Source organism: Patella vulgata, chromosome 6 (genome assembly GCF_932274485.2).
Source record: "Patella vulgata chromosome 6, xgPatVulg1.2, whole genome shotgun sequence".
Classification (NCBI taxonomy): domain Eukaryota; kingdom Metazoa; phylum Mollusca; class Gastropoda; family Patellidae; genus Patella; species Patella vulgata.
Window position 1 is genome coordinate 30847236 of NC_065884.2, and position 18277 is coordinate 30865512.

Below are 18277 nucleotides of genomic sequence, written 5' to 3' on the forward strand. Positions count from 1 at the left end.
AAGACCCAAAACAACAACAACAATTAACTAGAACTCCGAAGGATTACTGACGTGTTCATGCCTTGTCACGTCAACAATCAAGTTACACTATGAATTAGTGATATAGTAACATCTAATACCTATTAAAGTGGAAAAATTGTCATTCTGAACTCTTAAAAAAAAGGAAGTTATAAATCAAGACCGGACTTTTTAATATTAATTTTTAGTAGATATCAGGGTCACCATATATACAAAGCTCAAGGGTCATTGAAAGGTTAGGTCACCAGATAGAAGGTCGAAAGTCGAACAAAATACAAAAATACAAAGTGAAACCGGGAGTAAAAAAAAATCGAAATTAAAAATTCGGCTCTTCTCAACGGATCTTCGTCGGGTTTTCATTTGGACGAATCCCATAGGGGCTCTGACTGGCGGTTTTTCGAAATTAGGAAATTCGTTCGATTAATTTTAGCATCATAGATTTGCGAAAGTTTTCCTCAGCATATTTACGACATTCAAGATGGCGTATCTCCGTTAGTTAATTGAGGTATCAAGTTAATACTTAGTAGGAATAAGGAACACATTGATGCCTTAAAAATGGCAAATTAATTTTTTTTTGGCGGCTTGGGAAACTTCCAGATATTACCGAGGCCTTCCGATTTTTCCGTTAGCCCCAGATATCTTTCACTTTCAGGAACCTTGTTCATTAAAATTTTCAACCGTTTGGCCACCATATTGGATTTTACCAAAAAAATAACAACTTCAAATCGATTTTCAGCCGCCATTTTAATTCCGATTTTCAAAAACTTTATTTTGTTTTTAACCTATTCGAAATGGAAACACTTCTTAGGGAGTCGATTTTTGAATTTCGATTTTGTCTACTTCCGACTTCACTTTGATTCCGATTTTCAAAAACTTTATTTTGTTTTTAACCTACTCGAAATGGCAACACTTCTTAGGGAGTCGATTTTTGAATTTCGATTTTGTCTACTTCCGACTTCACTTTGAATTTTGTTCGACTTTTGCCCTTCTATCTGGTGACCTAACCTTTCAATGACCCTTGAACAGGAAGTGTTTTACGAATGGGACAAAAAAATCTCAGATTCTCCGTATCTCGGTTATTTCTCAGAGGATCTTCGTTGGGTTTTCATTTTTGGATTCTTTGGACGAATCTCATACGGGGTCCTGACTGACGGTTTTTCGAAATTCGTAAATTCTCTCGATTAGTTTTAGAATCAAAGATTTGCGAAAGATTTCCTCAGCAATTAGTATTTGAGGTATCGAGTTGAAACTTGGTAGGAATAAGGACCACATTGATGGCATATTAAAACGGTTTGTGGCATAACCTGAAAAATGACATATGGTGGCATTAACCGCAGATATTATCTTTCATTTTCAGCCATCATGTTTAATAACATTAATTTTCAACCGTTTGGCCGCCATATTGGGTTTTACAAAAAAACTTCAAATCAATATTCACCGGCCATTTTGATTCCGATTTTCGACAACTTATTTTTGTTTTAAACCTACTCCAAATGGAAACAATTCTTAGGGAGCCGATTTTGAATTTCGAATTTGTTTACTTCCGGTTTCACTTTGAATTTTGATCGACTTGTGCGTTACTATACTCAATAATTCATTGTGTAAGTTGACTGTTGACGTGACAAGACATGGCCGGACGTGACCTGACGTACCGAAACACGTCAGTACTCCTTCGGAGTTCTAGTCTTTCATTATGTATGTACACAACGATAGTGTTTTGGAATCTTATGTTAGTTTCTAATTCTGCTACTGGTCCAAAGAACGCATGTCGCTCAACAACGTAATGATAGCACTGCCGAATTCATAACGTTTTTCGAAGATAATCACGCCACTATTATTGAACTCTTGACAATGAATCTTCATTGCAAAATGGATCGTTTCATTTGGTATCAATGAATTCACTAAGACAACCCTTTCATCCACTGATCCCTACACTATGAAATTGGGCCTGCAGTAGAAATTATAATTTAAAGATATATTTTAAAGATATCTATCTTTCTGTGTTTAAACAAATTGTCCATGAGAAGATAATGAGGGCCGCCAGCCTAATGCCGTACACATATACACACACACTTCTATTCGCAAATTATAAAAAAAGAAGGTTGGTGTCACATTTGCTCTCTTAAATCGTCCAGAAGTAATGGTCTGTGTAATGGAATTAGATATAACCGTACATAGTAGTTCGTTATGGCATAACGATGCATCTTTAGAAGTAATTTCGGGGTTAAAATTGGTATACCAGTAAAGCTAAATTGTTAAGCTAACACATTAAGTTTGATCTTTGTGTGATGGAGAATAGTAAATGATGATAAAAAGATTGTTCTGATACATAGGCGTAGGGGCTCGATGAATGTTAGGGGGGGGGGGGCAGAGCCCGAAATGCCTGAAACAATTTCCGCTGGGCTTACCATATAGGACCCCCCACCCCCCAATAAAAAAATTTGAAAATTTGACGGACGCAAAGTCGTTTTCCTGGCGCGAATCGTGCTATTGGGAACCTAATGTATTAACATCTTCTATTTCTGTGTAACACCTCACTGGTTTGCACGAATAAAATGAATAGTCAGACCTTTTATGCTCCTTATCGCCGTCACATGTGTAAAAGTAAAATAGATATTTGAGTAATGTCTTTGTTGAATAAGTATGCCAATAATACTATGTAATATAAAGAAGACAGTATAACATTAACGATAAATAAATTCATTATTTATACGTTTGGATTATGACGCGACTTTTAAATTTGTTAATAATCCGAAGCCTTTTATGAAGGGTGTTTCACGTTTCACTGGTGTCCTCTTACCAAGATAAATCTACAAATATCAGATAAATTTATACATAAAATGGCCCCTAGATGAAAAGGCGTACGAACTCAATGAATGGTTGAAAATTTAACTGCTATTCCAGTCCGTGAATACAGCATTTCCAGTGTGGTCCAATATATCCTACATCAGGTGACTTACCTGAATCCCAAATGCCAAACAACAAATCAATCGTCGCGGGGTATGGGGGACTCACTCTTCTCGAGAAAATTTGAAATTTTAACCGCCGCAAATGCCTAGCCGGTGAAATAAGCAACTTCAAAGTTTCCAATCGGCTTGCAACCGAAATCCCACTCTGTGCCGACCTGAATCCCAACTATCAAATCAGACTTGCAGCTGCATTCACAAATAATAATCGATGCCCGAAAAAATGTTTAACAAAGTAGAGTGGCTCCAGACAAAATGTTTTAATCCATAGTAAATTCAGTACAAATTCATTGTGTTTAATTAAAAGAAAAGTAAAATTAGTGTTTTATTAGATTTCGGGCACTTTATTTTGCCAGCTAGATGAAATAATAATTTTTGTTTTCACTTTACCCGTCTGCCCAAAAAGTCAAATTGCCCGAATAAAAAGATCTTCCCTGGTTATTCATAAAGACTTGACCTAATAGCACTCTATGAACAGTTTATCATTGATATTGTTGAATAAGCGATAAAATTGGTAAACTTATAGTTCTAGAACATAATACTGATGCTTTGGGCAACATCATTACATTGCAAAATATATTATTTAATAAGGATAACTATTGTATGAAAAGACCGGCGTGGTCGTCCGTTCTTGCCCTAAAATCAATGTCAGCAAATCCCAATCTTACAAAAACATCGCACCGAGAAATTGATTATATCACGTTTACATGCCTGAACATTTGCTACATCGATTTGCTGGGTTTTTGTTCTGTTAACCTAACGTGAAAATTCGACAATAAATGCAGTCTGCAGTTTATTCACAAGAAACTCTGGGCACAATTGATCATATTAAAAGTGGGCGTATTATTATTTTTTAAAAGAACGTGATACATAGTCTGATTATGGAGGTGTCCTTTCTTCCCGCATCTATACCCCTAGTATACTGATAGTACAAATTCAATACTGAACAATTGATGGTTATTCGCAGAATTGGGGGATTGAAACATATATTTCTGAAGCGGAAATATATTCATGGTTTCGGTTATTTGGGTGAATTGTTCAGTATAAGAGTTGATGCAAGTAAAATATCAAAAATTCAATCAAAGGTTTGGAGAGTATTTTGGTGGTATGTATGATCACATAATGTCAATTATCCAATAGATAACGCAGCAAACACGTGTAGTCAGAAGGAAGTATTTCAGTCAAGAGGGAATATACGTACTTCTCTTTTCCTGTGGCAAAGAAAAGCATAAAGAGTCTGGAATACATCGTATATAAGGAAAGGTTTTTAATATGTTTAGAAGTCGAGTGGTTTTCAGGGTGTAAATAATGAAGGCAGGGGAAAAGAAATGAGAATTAGACATATGTGATATTAAATCGGGGCGACTACATCAAGAGAGTAATATCAAGGAAACATAAGGTCATTTGCAATGTCAGTAAATATCACAGTAAATATATCTGCATTATTTGTAATAGTACACGATTTACAACAACATATGTGGGAAATATTGTCAAGTTTTATCTATTACCAACAATCTTGTGTTAAAATTGTATGTTGATTTAAGGAGTTCACAGAGGTAACAATTTTTTGTTGTATTTGGGTATTTTACCAATATACTAGAATTCTGCTTCTGAAATCCAAGTCCAAGTTGTGAAATCTGATGGGCGTCTTCCATGAATTTGAATAATCTTTCTTGGACATATTATACCATTTCTCATGTTCTGTGCTTGTAACGCCACCTCCATATAGTGTTGCATTGTGACTGGTGTCGTGTATGACACAAGATATACTTGTTCCTTCTGGAAGAGAACATACTCCTTCTCATTTACTTGGAAAAGTAAGATAATTAACAACCATTGTGATACCTTTGTATTCAGTGTGTCGGATATATATTATAGGTAGCAATAAAAGTCTGTTGCTTTTATCTAAAACAGGATTCTTCCAGCATCAATTGTGTTGTCTTTCGACATCACCCCGTGTAGAATCGTGCAAAAAACCCGACCCAATATTAGTGCACAAATTGTACCTTGTACTTGGATTTAAACTATACTAAGCAGCAACAAAAAAACGTCAGGTTGGTATGTTACTCTGAATAGACGCATTGCATAAAACTTGCCAAATGTTTTTATTGTATATTTGTGACTACATCTCCAACTTTACCTAAGCAATAAGGCTCCTTCCCAAACACAGAATTGAACATAGGAAATGTTCTCAAAAACGCAACCTGACTTCTGAGATGATAATGTGTTTTCCATGATTTTCATGTAACTCATGGTGCACGTGTTGTTCACCGGGACCAGTCCTATATAATGCACCCCCATACCTGGTTGAATCATTCACACTACAATGTCAGCAGCATGCCACGACTCACGACAGCTCAGAGGAATCAGGCGCTTGAAAGGCTCGACGCTGGCCACACTGCCCAGGCCGTTGCCAATCACTTGCAGGCTTCAGCAACGCTTTCGGGCCACCAACACCACGGGCCACCAACACCCGAACTGGTAGACCAAGGGATAACCAGTGCGACAGCACTTGCAGAATCCCTTTACCCAGGCATCTGAGACAGCAAGCCAGACAGTGGGAACACACGGAAGCGGAAGACCCATCAGTACTGATTCAGTGCGCCGACGTCTCACCAGAGAGAACATCCATTGCCGTAGGCTTTACCGTGGACCGATCCTAACCCCTCGCCATCGACGTGAATGTCTACAGTTTGCCCAACAACACCAGAACTGGAGACACAGGTAATGAAGAACTGTTCTGTTCACAGATGAGAGTCGGTGTTGCGTATCAACTGCAAATGTCGGAACCTGAATATGGCGTCGACGTTTCCAGCGTTATTTTAACCAATGTGTCATGGAACGAGACTCATGGGGAGGTCCAAGCATAATGGTTTGGGTGGAATCGGCCTGAACCAGAGAGTGGGTCCTGTGGTGTTCCAAAATCTTGGTCCAGGGAGAGGAGGGGGCATCACTGCTGTGCGCTACACCGATCAAGCTCTCAGACCCCACGTCATACCATATTTAGCACGTCATCGAAACAACGTTTTCAAGCATGACAACACCCGTGCCCACACCGCTAGAGTTACTCGAGACTTTCTACGGCAGAACGGTGTCAACGTTATGCACTGGCCAGCCCTTAGTCCGGACTTAAACCCGATAGAACATCTTTGGGATGAAATTCAGAGGAGACTTAATAACGTCGTACCGAGACCAAACACAGCCGATGGATTGCGCGAGGCTTTTCTGAGAGTGTGGTTTCATGTGCCAATGACGTTCATCAATCGTCTGGTCCACTCCATGTACAGACGCTGCGCTGCTGTTATTGACACTCGCGGTGGACACACCAAATACTGATGTATAGACTGTGTACAGACTCTAAACCTTCTCGTAATGTCTTGGAATCGTGATGAATTAATCACTAATTAACAACATATTGTTCACAAAAAATTGCTTTGATCCATTTAGTAAGTCGTTTTCTAGAATGATTTGATTAAAGTGCCTCTCTGATTTTTTTTTTGCTGTTTAGTATATTTTGCATACTATAAATCGACACCTACAGAATATCTCGATGCTCCCTAACCGCTAGAAAATTGTGCATCGATTGTAATTTTCCTATGTCTATAATTACGCACCCAGTTCTGCTCCGAACTGGGCTAATGAAGACGGGCATACGCCATACAGTGTGCTATGAGGGGAAATTCAGCCCGGAAAGCGGCACTACGGCCTACGCTTATATCGAATTCCAACTGTCAAGGAATCTTTTACGAGCACGCCAATGTGTACACGGGAACTCGGTTTTTCGTCTCATCCGAATGACTAGACAGCTGTCCTTGTCAGGCCCTCCATCCTGTATCACTGACAAGGGGGGACCACGCCGGGAAATCTGAATGAAGTTTCCCGGCCAATGTAGGGATCGAACACCCGACCTCCAGACTACCGAGCCAGCGTCTTACCCACTTAGCCAGCGAGATCCCCTCAGGAAGTTACGATCCAGTATGCGCGAATATCGAAAGGAACCAAGATCTTTGGGTTATAAACTTACATTTCAAGTTTCATCAAAATCAGAAGGGTCCACAACATTGATATACCATATTTTTACGCTATTTGAGTACGAGGAGTGGCCATTTTGTCTGTAAGTTTTGGTCCGATTTTTTTAAAATTCGAACCATACTTAGGGTGTAACGTTGATATATTCAAATGGTTTTTTTTAAATCGGATAAAAGTTATGACCTCTATAGGGTCCACGAGCTCAAAACGCGATTTTTCGTACAATCGGGGGCAATAATTCAGGACGTTACGGTCCGATATGTGCGAATATCGAAAAGAACCGAGATCTTTGGGTTATAAACTATAGGGCCCACAAGCTAAAAACGCGATTTTTCGTACACTCATGGGCCATAATCCATGAAGTTACGGTCCGATACATGCCTGCCAATATCGAAAGGATAGGAGATCTTAGGGAGATAAACCTATTTTTTAATTTTCGTGGCAATCGGATAAGAATTGTGACCTGTAGAGTGTCCACAAACAATTGTGGAAGGACGGATGTCCGGACGGACATGGGCAACGACAATATACGTCCTCATGAAAATGTGGGCGTATAAAAAGTCTTCTCCTTCTGATAAATATATGATTCGCCAATTGGTCTTTCCCCACATACATACATAATTAAAACCGTACAATATATTTAGCTGCTATTTATGACCTTTGAGGTTGTATTTCTCTACGGCATCATTAATTAGGCACGAGACAAAGGATCTCCAAGGTCAAAATACGATCCAGTATATACAACTGACCTAGCCGCCATTAATACATGAACCCTAATTAATAGAAGTGCATGACACACAAGAACTAATTCTTGGAGAGCACTCACATTCTAAACCATCTGTATGGAGCATCTGTTTATTAATCAAGATAACGCAACTAAGATAAATTCTTACACAAATCCCAATATACTTGGTCGATAGAACTGATGTATACTATTGAGATAATAAACACCTTTAGGCAAGATTCTGTAAATGAAATCATTCATCCTATGCTTCATTAGTCATAACTTTGTGACAGATTTTCGGTAGCGTGAATGGTGTCCTCGAAGATAATGTAAATGGGGATATAAATGAGCCCGTCAGATGAAATAGCCAGCAGAGTTATCCGGATATAGTCACAAGGTTATCAAATCAGTAAAATTAAACTCAGCAGGATCGGATAGAAAGAATAGAAGATATGTTGTCAAAGGCACAAAGATGCGTAAAACTAGTTACGTGTTTCGGACCTTCGGTCGAAACACGTATTGTTTGTGTTTTTATTTTATTTTTTTTGGGAGGGGGGGGGGGGGGGATTTAGTCAGTTTGAGCAGCCAAAACTGTACACGGTGCAAAAATTCTGTCAACGTAGATGTTGTTGTGCTCCGTAGATCTATTTATTAAAAATAAATTAGGTCATTTTTGACAAACTGGAAGTGTTTTATGGATGGGACAAAAAATAATCTTCGGTCGAAACACGTATTGTTTTTATGTTTTTATTTTTTTAATTTTTTTTTTTTGGGGGGGGGGGGGGGTAGTCAGTTTGAGCAGCCAAAACTGTACATGGTGCAAACATTTTGTCAACGTAGATGTTGTAGTCATTTTTGCGACATTCAAGATAGCGTATCTCAGTCACTATTTGAGGTATCAAGTTGAAACTTGGTAGGAATAAGGAACACATCGATGCCTTTAAAATGGCATATTCAAAAGATTTGTGACCACTTCCAGAAACTTTCGGAAATTACCGAGGCCTTCCGATTTTTCCCGAACATGAATAATTCTCTCCATTTTAAAAATAGGCCAAAAATGACATGGTGGTATTAGCCCCAGATATTATGTTTCATTTTCAGAGACCTTGTTACACAACATTTTCAACTGTTTAGCCGCCATATTGGATTTTACAAAAAAATCTTCAATTCGATATTCTGCCGCCATTTTGATTCTGATTTTCGAAAACTTTTTTTTTGTTTTGAACCTACTCCAAATGGAAAGAATCCTTAGGGAGCCGATTTTTGAATCTTGATTTCGTTTAGTTCCGGTTTCACTTTGAATATTATTCGACTTCTCAACTTCTATCTGGTGACCTAACCTTTTAATAGCCCTTGACGTTTTCATATATGATGACCCTCATGTCTACTAACAATTAATATTAAAATGTTTGGTCTAGAAGTATAACTTCCGGTTTTATTAAGAGTTCAAAGTGGCAGGTTTTTTCACTTTAATAGGTATTTGATCTTACTATATCCATTTTACGGCAAGTTCAAACCAATCTGATTAAAATTAATTCAGCTATTAAGGTTTAAGTCTCCGAAAGCCCAAAATGGTTTTCAAATTTTCAATTACAACCTTAATCCGGTTGATTGACTGGTGACGTCACAGGTACTACACATACTATATAGATTATCTATACAATATATCACTGTCAATAAATACTACCAGTTGACATGTGTGTTTTTGTCGGTCCAATTAACATGCGACTGGCCTAATCATATTCACCGAATTATCACCTTGCGTTGTTATAGATTAGACATGATTGGAATATTTTAGAGTGAATTTAAAATGTCGTATCATGCCGTAGATCCATTTAAAGTGCCATTGTTTAAATAGGCCACGTGACAAATGAAGACGACACAAGCAAGTAGCGCATTTACCGGTAATCTGGATTACCCCGTAATACTTGATATACAAATGGTGCCCGTCATTTGTCGATATATTCATTATTAGCTATATATAATAATAATAACCATTTCTAAACACAAAGAACAACTTTTATCGTAACTTCATTTGAAATTCACAGAGAATATGGAATTTTCCGATGACTATGCATAACAATAGATCGCCCTCATTTCTCAGCCAATCAAAGCCGGGAATCTTATTACCATGTCCGGTTCCATGTATATTACGGGGGTAGTAGCTGAAGTTAAATTTTGGCGCGGAAATTGCATGGGATTCATGGACATGAATATCAAATACACGTGATCATACCGTTTAGTGAGTGATTAAAGTGTCAATGTAATAATACCTTTATTATAAAGAAGTTAAACGATGTTAGACATTAAAACCTAATCTTATCACAACCGTTTATCCATCGAATAATATATATTCAGATTTCATATCAAGCCAATTAAATGTTGTTTAAACGCCAATCAACAAATAATACGAGGCAACTTTATTACAAACACATCGGTGAACAAAGCTAATTGTTTAATGGGTAAATAATAATTATAAACAACTGATGAGTAAAACTTAATTATATTATACAATTAACAAGTGTACGATTCTACGATTAGTTGTCGTGGCGAGAAATGAACACATCTTTTTACTCCTGTACTATTTTTACTCGGGGATATTAGAACCACAATACTCTTCTGGCGGAAATGTATCTCGAATCGTTTGGACTGCACACGATCGTAGAGGGACTCCTATCAAAAAGTCACTTTCAAACACAGTTTTAAAATCGCTGTCATGAGAAGAGAGGGCGGGACATTATGAAACAAATGCTAATTTGGGTATTAAATTAAAATAAATTACAAAACAAATTATTCCGTCTTCAATTGTTTGATTTAATTAGGGGATGAAGGAATAAGTCAGGCGTTAATGAATACACACGCCGGCTGTATATAGGTAATTAAGGAATAAACAGTCGTTTTTACGGGAGGTCTCTTTTTGTGACTTTGGGGGAAGATAGCCGAATTAATTTTAATCAGATTGGTGTAGTAACCACTGGCTATACGTACCGAAAAGTAATGTCGTCCATCTTAAGTGCCCTTTAAGAAGTAGAATGGTTTCACAAATTCCTACCAGAAACCCGTCTCCAGTAGCCATGAATTTATTGTTGATCGAAATAATATAATTTCACACCGTTGTGTTAAGTTTTTGTAAGCGAGAAATTAATTTTGATTAAAACCGAAAGTGGTGTAACTGATTCAAGATGCTCGCTGGTCTCTATGGTAAGCGTACACACGTAGCTTAAGCTTAGCGCTCTGTTTTATTTACGAAATCTGATCAAATGGACTGTTAATTTGGAAATATGTTTTGGTAACCTTTAATAATAGACAAAGCCGTCACAAAATTCACTCACATTAAACAGTACGCAGTGACCCAAATCACCCACGCACGTGGCTAATTGTTTATATCACGTGTTTGACAGCTTGTAAGTGACAGATATATTTCGTCTGCTTGTATGGTTCGTCCTCTGATGACCCCAACCATAATTATATGAAAGGAATCTGTCAAAACACTTAGGATGTGTCGCGTTCACAATGTTTTCGACAAAGGTGGCATAACTCTGGTTTGAAAGGTCGCAAAACGCTGTGTATCAATAGGACCTGTCCCTCATGACCACAATGATTCACACCAAATTCGAAACGAATCCGTTAAAAAGTGTAGCCTCTATTGCGTTTACAAAGACGTGGAAGGTTGAATATCATTAGGCTTCGTCCTCTCATGGCCACAATGCTTCACACCAAATTTGAAAAGAATCTGTTAAAACCGACAGCCTCTATTGCGTTCACAAGGTTGTCGACAAAGGAGACATAACTCTGGAACGAAATATCGAAGAACGCTGGACATCGATAGAGTTCGTCCTTCCATGACCCCAATGCTTCCCATTCAATTTGAAAAGAATCCATAAGAAACAATAGCCTGTATCCACAAGAAAAGCATCCTTTAAAAAAACTACTGCCTCTATCGCGTTTGAAAGGGTTTTGGAAAAGGGGGCATAACTCGGTAAGAAAGGTCACGGAACTCTGATAATCAATACGGTGCAATGATTCAAGTCAATTTGAAAGAATTCTTTGAAAGAATTCGTCTAAAACTGTAGCATATACGGATCGACCGAAATTGTGGGCGTATAAAAATTGATTATGATTATCTCAGTAATAACCTCACTGACAGATAGGGTGACATGGACAAAAAGAAAGGATCTGATAAGTATTCTACATGTAAAATGCCCTAGATCATTTTGAGATACAGAGGCAAATAGGAGATAAAATAAATCAAATTTGTGTAATTGGTGAAGGAATGTAAACATACCTGGATGGCAAAGTAATATTTGTCTTTTAAATAAATTTTGATTTCAGTAGACAATAGTCCCCGTTTTGGCCTAATGCTGAATAAAACGATAATTAGTTTAAACAATATTTTATTCAATAAACTGAACTCGATTGAACAACAGGCAAATGCCTATGTAAGTTCTCTCCAAACATATAAAATAGTTATATCTTATATTTGCAATAGACAATGGTGGACATATGTACATTTCTTGGAGTCTAATCGTAGGGTATTACATTTTCATTTTAGATTATGAAATTCATAAAACACTATTGTTTTTGTTAAGATTATTATTCTTCTTATTATTATTTTTTTCCACTTAAGCACATCTCAGAAACTACTTGTCGGGTCAACTCGATGTCTTCCGTTTTACTGGGAAAGTGGATGTGACTTAGAGATTAAAGCTATTTCGTTTATTATTAATATTTGATACATTTCGACATAGCCTGAGACAAGGCAAATAGCTACGATTCTTTAGATTTTCGATTAATGTTCGAAGATATTAGGCGCCAAATTTTGAAAACTTAAATTTTTACAAAAAACAGTCTTATCTATGAATACGTTTTAAGAAATTTTCCCCAGGATTAAAAGGTCATGTGATTTGAACAAAAATGTGAACAATTTTTGTCTCGATAATTTTCCTTGTCCGCAATTGCATTATTCAGTTTATGGATTCTATGTTAATTATTTATTGCTCGATTTGTATAAAACAAAGTTCATATGCTCAATGGTGCAATTTCTCAACTTTTTTTATTACCGATAAATTTTCTGTCAGCGCCAGAAATGACGTAATTTTGTCAAAAACTACTATTTTAGCGGTTAGGGACGTCTTTTTGCAAGCAAACATTAATTATTACAAATCTTATAGATCAAGATAATTGCACCTACTACAGGCGCAAAAATAGTCGGACTCAGTTTTTTTAGTTTAGGTTTTGTATTTGCGCTATTTTGATTTAAAAGTGTAAAAATGAGCTATTTAAAACCCATTCAGGCTTTTCATATATTATATTAAAATATTTCTTCCTAACTTTCATAATCTTGTAGCATTAATCCATACGATAAGTGAAAATTAGTTTGTAATATGAGCAGTTGCCGAAAAATAGTCGATTTTGCATGAGTCACTTTTTATGTTATTTTGCCTGAAAATGTGTCAATCATTATTGGACTTTGATAAAAGTGATACCATTTGATGCATAAGACAAATATGTCTTCTACCAAACTGATAACTATTTTAAATTGACATTGGAGATGACGCTATTTTGTCAAAAACTGTATTTTTAACCTTTACAATCAATATTTTTTTTCAACTAAGAATTATTTAATATGCATTAAAAAATTTAACTTTTGGTTTAAATCAACCTATTAATGAAATTCATACGGTCATATAGATATCACAAAATGGTTTCTAACTTCTTCAGTTACGGAGAAATAGACGATTTTCTACAAGTCACTTGTCAAGGTTTGGGGTCCATAAAAGTGTCAATTTTTATTCGATTTTCATAAAAGTTTCAGCATGTGATGTCTAATGTCATTTAGGATTTCATAAAACTAATTTCACATTTTCATTATCACCGGAAGTAATGTAATTTCTGAATGTGTACTGCGTATAGGAGCATTAACATTAGTATCTGATGCAAATGATTTCTTATTAGTAATAAAAAGATCAATATATGACCCGGGTAGCGTTGTGAAATTACTTTTATTAAGTTTTCAAGATTTAATCTTTGTAATATTTGTTTTTGATCTAGCACAATTACTTGAATTACTTCAAATGTTGATATTAAAATCCCCTGTTAGGATAATAAAGAAACCACTGTATAATGCATTAGATAACGCATTATAATATATCCCTAAAGGCAACCCTTGTGTTTGGAAGTCTATAAATTACCCCGAGTAAGAATTTGGTATGATCGGTAAATATGTTTATAAATATTAATTCAATATCAGGGTTTATGAGATTATGCCTAGTCTGAAAGTGTAGATTATTTTTAATATACTCTTCAAAAAAGTAGGGGATATTGAAATGCAAATACCTATTCAGGTTGTGATATGATAAATAGTCATGGACACTTGACATGCTTTGAGATTTACTGTTTAGCGTATCTTTGCTTTAGTGTGTTACATTTAATTTGCAATGAGACGTCTTCAACATGATAAACGCCTACGTGCCATTGGCATGCTTTAAATGGGTTCTACACAGCGAGCAGTAGCCAACATGCTTAATGTGTCACAGTCTGTGACCGCGTGTTGTGCCTCCAGGACATGGCAAGCAGGCGTCAATGGCGTAGGCAGCGTAGAAATTGGGGTAATCGTTGATGTGCGTGTGTAATGTTCTCAGATGAGTTCAGATTTACTTTGGATTTCACCGATCGGCGTGCTCGCGTTTATTTGTAGGCGTGTAAATGAGCGTCACACTAACGTTAACGTCAGACAGCATGACATATTCGGGCGTGAGTCTGTTATGGTGTGGGGAGGAATCACCATGACTGGCAGAACGGACTTGCATATTGTTCAAGGAAGGGTCACTGGTGTGTACTACCCGTGACCACATCCTGGCACCGATAGTTCTGCCCTTTGCTCAACGTGCAGGTCGACGTTTCATCTTTCAAGATGATAATGCCCGTGCTCACCGCGATCGTGTCGTGAATGACTACCTCCAGCGTCACCATATTGTCCGTATGCTTTGGCCAGCCACGAGTCCTGACCTTTCCCCTATAGAGCATGTCTGGGGCACGATCAGGAGACGTGTTCGTCGACGTCAACCGACAACACTGCAAGAATTGGCCGTGGCACTGCAAGAGGAGTGGGTCAGGTTGCCCCAAATCGTGACTGGACGGTTGATTAGGAGCATGCCACGACGAATTGCTGAATGTCTGAGGACTGGGGGAGCAATTACTCATTAAAAGACAAAAATCAAAAACGTCCATTTTCACTTTTGACAGTGTATCTATTTGCGAGTGAAATTGGGCCGTCAGATAAGCCGCCCATATGAACTGTTTATGTTCATGCGTAGGCAATTGGCCTGTTATAATAACATACACTGGTTATTACTAATATAAACAGCTGTGGATTTCCGCCTAGAGTGGATTCAGTAATACATATTATATCATGGTTAGAGAATTTAGCTTCGGTTATATCTAGTTTGGGCAATAGGCTACAAACATTATTGTGGACAAAGGAAAAGTTACCCGAACTTAATGTTTTTAACGGACCAGGGTTTGTTCTATGCAACCGACAATTAACAAAGTTTTAATTATAAGCAAGAGATGAATATCTATAACATAACACGAGATGAGATGTAAGATCATATATAATTATTAATGTATGTTGATTGTTCCGTTTGAGAGGCCAAATATCATTAATTTTAGTTGTGACAGTCGTTAAGTAATATTTTGCGTTCACATGTAAAATCGGAACAATCAAACAAATATTTATATCTATATAGGTATGTATCCATACACCGAGATGGCTTTAAACTAAGAGTTACTTTAAATATGAAATTGTTACGTGACAAGGTGATAAACAAATATACATATATTACATAACAATAAACAAAACACCAAGAAAATATTTACAATCACAGTAACGAACCAACTCATAAATATATCGAGGTATGAGTCAACATCTCCAACAGTTAGATTACTTCCTTATAATTGAAATGAGATTTCATGTTTTGAATTGTGTGTCTTGTATTCTTTTTAGAGGACTTTAAAGTATAAAAGTATAAAGTATAAGCCTCTCGAAGATAGAAAATGAAAAATTTCGTTGTATCCCATGGGCAATCCCATCGAAATGTCCGGCAGTGCCCACAAGCTTCTATTTTTTAAAAAAACAAAAAACAATATTGATTCACAGAATCTGGATTGGGGACAGGCAGTAGCCTGTAGACCCCCCCCCCCTCCCCCATAAAAAATACAAACATGAATATATATTGAAAACATATAAAGAAAGTAAAGTATGGTCAAATTATTAGATGGCTATATGCACTATATAGATATGTACATACCACAATCAAAAGTTTCATATTACATCCATTCATTCACTCACAATCTTTGAAAGCTGTCGAGGAGGTTATGGACTACAGAAAAAAATGCCTTCAGAATCTTTCAGGTCTTCAGTTCCGAATAATAAATTTCGAGGATTTTGATAAAATTGAGGAAGTTTTGTTATTGTCGCAGATCGTGCATCTGAATGTGGGGTGCAAATTAAAAGAAAATGTTCTGAGTCTTCAAAGGAGTGACTGTCAGAAACGATGTCACTAGCTTTAATAAAGATGTTTTAATAAAAAAAAAAGAGCAGCGTTTTACATAGGCGCAATATAATGACATATTTCACTCATGGGATTGATTATTCCAGGTGAAGTCCCTCTAATAATTAGCGTACATTTTCTCGCTGATTTCAAAAGAGATACATATTAACTAGATCTGCACCTGTGCCATGCAGATATGAAAGCTTTCATATTCACCGTCACGTGTCATGGGTTATATAAATAATCTTAAAAGAAAAAAGAACAAAAAAAAATAAATAATTATTAAAATCGGTCAAAAAGTCGCGAAGTTATAAGATTAAGCATAGCGAGAAACATTTTAACCGGGCGAACAAATAATCTAAAAAATAAAGGGAAATTTGAGACCTGTATTGCTGTAATCAGAGTGACCTCCTGTTACAGAAGTTTCAGAAAAATGAATTAAGCCGTTTGTAAACGGGGCGGATTAGAAAATGAAATGAAAATGGCGGAAAAGAACCAAAAAATGGCGGGAAAATATGAAAAAATTCAATTAGACACCTTTAAACGGAATTTAAATTTTTGAAATCAGATTAACCTCAGCTATTCGAATATGTTAATTTTGAAAATTAAGGAAATAAAATGTCCTGTAAAAAACTTTGTCGGCACGAAAAGGGTCAACGGCGAAATTCGACCACGATCTCGTCTATCCAGAAATGTATTCATTTCGGAAATAGAAGACGGATTCTACAAACTACGGCCTATTGTGTTTATTTGGACAGCCGTTAACGTGGATTTTTCACCTTTTTTTTCATATTCAATTCAAAATGGTGACGGTCAGTTGACCGAAATCAAAATTCTGCTTAGCCCGTTTCTTAGGCATTCTCTCAAGATCAAATAATGTAACTCCCATGTATGTAAGTAAAATATTGCAAAAGCCTTAGGGATTTTTCACGTTTCAAGATGATGGCACTACCGGTTCGATCGACAAACTCCATGATGCGTACACATAATAGTGTCTTAGCTAGTACAGAAATAAATTTTCAAGGCAATATGACCTACTTTTTTTTTTTTTGTTGAAAACTTCGATCCTTAACTTCTCCAAGGGGAGATAAGTTAGAAAATTTCTAACGACAAAATTGAAGTTGGATCTGCCAGGTCTTCTACCAAGTCAAGTATCATGAAAATCGTGATAATATTAAAGATGTCAATGATGGATTTTCCGAAATTCGAAAATAGCAGGTTTAATGTAAATGTTTACGGTATTCAAAGAAAAAAGAATAGGTAAAATAGTCTCAAAGTTACAGCTATGTAGGTCAGCTGTTTTCGTCAGTAAAATTCGTTGATTTCGGATTCGTAAAACGTTTTGAAAATATATCCATTCCAAAGCCACCACCCATTCGTAGAAGGAGGTTAACCAGAAATCTATTAATTTCGGAAATAGGAGACGAATGCACGAAACGACGGCCTATTCCGAGTATTTGCGGATTTTTCACTCGTAAACAACTTTGTCGGTACGAAAAACGTCAAAGGCGAAATTTGAAATTTTGAATTTTTCATATACCAAATATTCGACCATGAGCCCGGCTATCCAGAAATGTATTAATTTCAGAAATAGGAGACAATTCAACAAACTACGGTCTATTGTGTTTATTTAAAAGCCCGTTAACTTAGATTTTTCACTATTTTTCATATTCAATTCGAAACGGTGACCAACATTTGACCGAAATCCAAAATTCTGTTCTGAACGTTTTTTAGGAATTTCTTCAGGGATTAAAAAAATGTAACTCCCATGTCTGTAAGTAAAATTTCGCAAAAGTCTTAGGGATTTTTCTCGTTTCAAGATGGTGGCACTTTCGGTTCGTTCGATAGACTTCATATTTTATGTACGCATCAGCAATTCCTTAGCTAGTAGAGAACAAAAATTTCAAGGCCATCTGAACTATATTTTGTCGATTTTTTTTTTTTTTTTTTGAAAACTTTGATCCTTAAAGCTAAACTCCGATTACAAA

General features: G+C 36.6%; 1 protein-coding gene across 1 annotated transcript in view; it reads right to left on the bottom strand.

Moving 5' to 3' along the window:
* Nucleotides 1–4568: 4568 nt before the first annotated feature.
* Nucleotides 4569–18277, bottom strand: part of LOC126825381 (soluble guanylate cyclase 88E) — an 84787-nt gene continuing 71078 nt past the window's right edge. The window contains exon 3 of the mRNA XM_050554992.2: nucleotides 4569–4763. Coding sequence (XP_050410949.1) covers nucleotides 4581–4763 — 183 coding nt within the window. The 3' untranslated portion in view covers nucleotides 4569–4580. The remainder of the gene's footprint in view (nucleotides 4764–18277) is intronic.